Below are 5,291 nucleotides of genomic sequence, written 5' to 3' on the forward strand. Positions count from 1 at the left end.
CCCCCCCCCCTCTAGGCGACATCCACGATCTTTCACCCTGACTATGAATCTTCTACCTGATAAACATAGAAAATTCATAGTAAGAGTCCATATCCTTAACAAAGGATGCAATGATATCAGAAGCTTATCCCTTTCAGATGACCCGGATATTTAAGCTGGTCGACTAGCTCATCAATCGGCGAGATGGGGCTAATACGGGTGCGAAATGTTAAGTATGAGCAATTTTCGGTGCCCAGACAGCCCAAGACGGACAGGATGATCGACGTGCATGGCCTGCATGTAACAAATGTTTTGAAAATAGGATACGTGATTGTAAATTGTTAAATTTGAGGCACGACCGGTCACTGTCCGCGGGCGTTTGAGGTTCCAAATTTGCAACCTCCGGCTGTAGATGCTTTGAGTAGGTGATCTTTTGAATTTTTTTAAAATTCATGTTTTTCTTTGTTTATTTTTTGTTTTTTATTCTTTAAGGTGACACCATCATAAGTATGGGCGGCGCAACGTGTTGGCCGTCCGCCGCCTTGACGGTCATTTCATCCGGCGTAATCTAGCTGCATGGATCTTTCCTCGCCATTACAACAAAGGCATTGCTGCAGTATCCTTGTTTGCAAGAGACCATATGTTGCGAAAACATTCACAACAGAGGTTCTGTTACAGAATTATTATTTTCCCGTCTTAACTTTTTGCAACATGGGTATTGTTGCGGAACGACTTTGGCAACACAGATTATGTTGTACAGATGATGTTGCTGAAAAATTGTTAAGGTGGCAGAGGTGCGCGGATTGAGCCAGGAGAATTGATGCCGCAAATCAAGTGTTTTGCAACACCTATTGAGTTGCATTAAGATGTACGCTCCGCACCATACAATGGACCTTGGATCGGACGGCTGCATGAGTGGTCATGGATGGCAACGAGCTCGACCTCAGATCTAGATATGGTTTGCAACAACATGGGTAATTTGTGTTAGGTTTTCTTTAGGGAGTCTTTGTGTTTGGTTTGGTCGGCAAGGCGGCGGTGTTGACCTAGTGTAGAAATAATGTCTCTCCGCCCTATCCCCGTTATGGGGGCGAGCTTATCACCCTCAGAGGGTATGTGGTGTTGTGTCTCTGGGGCACCTTCTGGGATTCAGTCGGTTTAAGTTTTCGGCAGATATGCCTGAAATTGGCTGGCTTTTGTGGTCTTCGGTGTTTCCACAAGCACTTATCATTGGTTTCTTCTCCGGGGCGGCGTTTTGCTTTGTAGTTTGTGGTCGTCGACGTCTCCTGTTCTTTATTGACGACTTCACAACGATGCTTCTACAAGCTACTAGGTTTGAAAACTTTGATCCGTCAAGGTAGAGGCTCAGAGGTGACAACAAGTTGTGCTCATTGCGTGCCGCCGGTGGATACAGGAGGACGAAGACTTCGTCACCCCCAAGACTTTTGAAGACAAAAAGTTTGTAATGGTGCGTTTGTAAGGACCTATGATACTTAATATATGCATTAGGCCTTTCCGCGAAAAAGGTAACGCCGATGCAAAAATACAAGCGTGTGTACGTGTCATGAACGACCAAAAAATTTATATCGAATAAAAATAAAAACATGTTGTGACTTTATGTATAGGTAGTACTTTCATGTTACTATAGACCGACATCCATCTACAGATAAATGTAGCCAGTGGCAGAACCAAGATTGAAGCAAATCCCGGGACAATTTTTTTTTCTGGCACCATGTATGAATATTGGCACCTATAAGCAACCCAAGAATACCTCATAACATTCCTAAAAATTGAGCCTTATTTTGTATGCTTTTGCTGGGTGACGACTGATGTTGCTCGTGACTGTAAAAACATTAAAAAGAATCAATGGCATATACATACATGTCGGCCTGGAATCTTGTTATCCAAGGCTGCACTAAAAAATGATTCCATGCTGATGACTGTAAAATCATTAAATAAAGATGCATTTTTCTTCTGCGAAGTTGTCTTTGGCGATTTCGGCAATCTAAAAATATTGTGTAGGCTCAGTATCTTGGAGGTGCTCACAGGGGTCAATGCATTTGTGGTCATTACCTAAGCCGGTTGCCTCCTCCCCAACAAAAGTCTAGGGTTTCTCTGCCTCCCGCCGGCGCCACCGTCAGTCCGCCTCATCTCCTTTGGCCTCGGGGCATGTCAGCGCGGTGGATCTCGGCCCTTGCCGGCCCGAGGGCTCTGTTTTCAGTTGTTTCTTTGTGTTTTGTTATGGTTTGTGGCCTGCTCAGTAAAACGAGACCGCGGTGGCTCCTTGAAGATGGAATAAGATTCTCCGCGCCTAGCCCCGTCCCGATGGTGTGTCTAACATCACCGGTGGGCGTGTGGAGGTGTGTCTCTGACGGATCTATCCTTGATGGATTTGCTTGGATCTGGTCGTAGTTTGTCTACGTTCATGTGTTTTTAGATTGGATCCTTTCGACCTATGCTACACTTCATCAGCGACGGTTGTTATTCTGCTACATTGGTCCTATGGGGCCTTAGCACAACGACCTCCTGACAATGTACTACAACAAGTTTACCCGGCTCCGACGAGGGAGGGATATTGATGGCGGCGCACCTTTGGCTCGCTTCAGTGCTTGTAGTCGTCACTAGGTGGTCCACGGATTTGGATGTAATTTTTATTATTTCTGTTGTTTGTTGTACTGCCTTTTTCGAAGATGAATAAATTGGAAGTTTTCTAAAAAAATCAATGCATCTGTACTATGTTAAAAAATATGCATCTTTGATCTGATCATATTTGTGTATATTATCATTTTGGCATCCAATCCTGCCCTAGCCAGTACAAAAGATTCCACGCTGACTTTGGAATTTTCAAGGTCAACTTCTACTGCAACACATACTTGTATATACTTGCGGGCAGGGAAGGGAAAGCGTAACTCAGAGCAGGTCAGTTTGTAGTAAGCGGCAAACAGAAATGGCAAACGATTCTTCGCGCGTCCGCGTGGTTCGCAGGAGCACCGTCAAGGCCTCCGTCACGCGGCCCGACGCCGTGCTTCCCGTCTCCAACCTCGACCTGCTGTACTACCCCATGCCGCTCTCGATGGTCTGCGCCTACCGCAGGCCCTCGTCCGGCGGTGGCTTCGTCGACGTCGTCGCCGCCTTCGAGGCCAAGCTGTCGTCCCTGCTGGACCACTTCTTTCCCCTCGCCGGCCGCATCGTGGCTAACCCGCGCTCAGGGCTCCCGGAGGTGCACTGTGACAACCAGGGCGCGGAGCTAGTCGTCGGCGAGGTCGGCCTGGCGCTGGGCAGCCTGGACTTCGGCGACCTGGACGCGTCGCTGGCGAGAGTCGGCGTCCCCGTCCAGTACGACGCGGACATCGCGCTGTCGGTGCAGCTCGTTTCGTTCTCCTGTGGAGGGTTCGTCGTGGTGTGGGGCACCAACCACGGCCTCGCGGACGGGTGCGCGCTGTGCATGATCGTTGACGCGTGGTCTGAGCTCGCGCGGTCTGGGACGGTCGTCGCCGCCGCCCCGAACTACGACCGCTCCGTGTTCCGCCCTCGCGCTGCCCCGTCGTACGGCCCTTCGGTGGGCGAGCTGTTCATGCCGTTGGTGAGCGAGCGTCTCGTCAACGCCCTCACGGCCGGGGGCTCCTTGGTCGGCCGCACCTACTACGTCGAGGAGCGGGACCTCGCCATGCTGCGCGCGCAAGCGAGCGGCGACGGGGAGCGCGGCGCGAGCCGCGTCGAGGCGGTGTCTGCGTACTTGTGGAAGGTGTTCGCCACCACCGTTGGCTCGTCCGACGAGAGTTGCCGCATGGGCTGGTGGGTGAACGGGCGACGGCGTCTCACCACCACCCCGGAGGAAGCCATGCGCAACTACGTCGGCAACGTCACGACGTTCGCGGTGGCGGAGGCGACCGTGGAGGTTATCCAGCGGCGGCCGCTCCCGGAGATCGCGTCGATGGTGCGCGGGTCGATCAGGTCGACGGCCACCGACGAGCACTTCCAGGAGCTAGTGGACTGGGTGGAGGAGCACAAGCGCAAGGGCAATGGCAATGGCAAGGCTGCGGTCAAGTTCGTGGAGACAGCAACCGCCGGGCTGGGCAGCCCGGCGATGGGCGTGACGTCGTTCGCGTCCTTCAGCGTCGACACGGACTTCGGATTCGGGCACGCCGCCGTAGCGATGCCTACGTGGGTGGACTGCGGGAGGCTGTGCTCCGGCTTCGTGAAGATCATGGCGCGTCCGGGGAGTGACGGTGGTGGTGGTGGTTCCTGGATCTTGGGCATGTCCGTTTGGCCGAAGCTCGCCGCGGCGCTCGACTCGGACGAGCAGCGCATCTTCAAGCCTCTCACCGCCGAGTATCTCGGCCTCATGGCTGCAGCAAATTAGTATAGCCGGCTCCTGGCTCATTTATATTAATATAAGAATAAGTGGGCCAGCGATTCACACAAATAAACCACAGGTTCTGTTTTCAGATCTTGTGGTGGCAGTATTTGTGTGATGGGTCCACACAAGTTTTTGGTTACTGAATTGGCGGGTGATGGATACACACTCACACCGCGCTTATATACAATCAAAATTGCTAAATACTTGGCCTATACAATAAAAACAGGGATTTGTGGTGAGTAAATAGAAGCAACTACTAGTCCGGATCGTCTGATCGGAGAGGGATGAGATGAGACAATTTTTTTTTTAGAAAAAGAGGATGACCCCCGGTATGCATCTGGGCGATGCATACGGCCATTTTATTAATTATTCTCATAAGACCTTACAAAGTCATACAACAGCAAGACTAAAGCCATCGTGTAAGCAACGACTGTCGGTACACCTATCCAATTGATGAAGGGACGCAGGTAGTCTGGGCCTAATACCACACAGGCATCGCAGCCAAACCTAAACATCTAAGACATGGGGTCGCAACCAGGTCGCCTGCCGGGTATGGGGCACCTACCAGTCCGGCGCACTCCTCAACCAGGACGCTTGCTGGTATGATGCCGCCGCAGCCACCTGCCACCAAACTATCTTCAGAGCTGTACTGTTGCATGAACAGTGCCAGGTCTCTCTACCATCGACGCCAACACGACGCCCAACAATGTCGTCCTCCTGCGCGAGTCCATCCTCCCACTGCGAACTCCGAATCTGCACTGCACCATGCCGTCAAGATCCGTCGCCATCAGTGTGTAGGATGAAGCACCGCTCCACCAAAGAATCCATCGTCTGGTCCCTCGATCACGTGTGTACCTCCAAGAATGACGCCCCCAAGGGAGGAACGACACCAGAGCGCAGTCGTCATCCGATCATTCGATCTAGGATTTCCCCCGGAGGTACCAGAGAGTGGCTT

At 51.7% G+C, this 5,291-nt stretch overlaps 1 protein-coding gene across 1 annotated transcript; it reads left to right on the forward strand.

Moving 5' to 3' along the window:
• Positions 1-2,909: 2,909 nt before the first annotated feature.
• LOC119344801 (putrescine hydroxycinnamoyltransferase 1-like) lies at positions 2,910-4,570 on the forward strand. Its single transcript, XM_037615141.1, has one exon. It carries the CDS (start codon positions 2,924-2,926, stop codon positions 4,337-4,339), a length of 1,416 nt encoding a protein of 471 aa, XP_037471038.1. The 5' UTR covers positions 2,910-2,923; the 3' UTR covers positions 4,340-4,570.
• Positions 4,571-5,291: the final 721 nt, after the last annotated feature.

Source organism: Triticum dicoccoides, unplaced genomic scaffold, assembly GCF_002162155.2.
Source record: "Triticum dicoccoides isolate Atlit2015 ecotype Zavitan unplaced genomic scaffold, WEW_v2.0 scaffold186907, whole genome shotgun sequence".
In the NCBI taxonomy this organism is placed as follows: Eukaryota; Viridiplantae; Streptophyta; class Magnoliopsida; order Poales; family Poaceae; genus Triticum; species Triticum dicoccoides.

Bases quoted from the DNA above. Each gene is read 5' to 3' on its own strand.
- LOC119344801 (XM_037615141.1), top strand. From the start codon at position 2,924: ATGGCAAACGATTCTTCGCGCGTCCGCGTGGTTCGCAGGAGCACCGTC.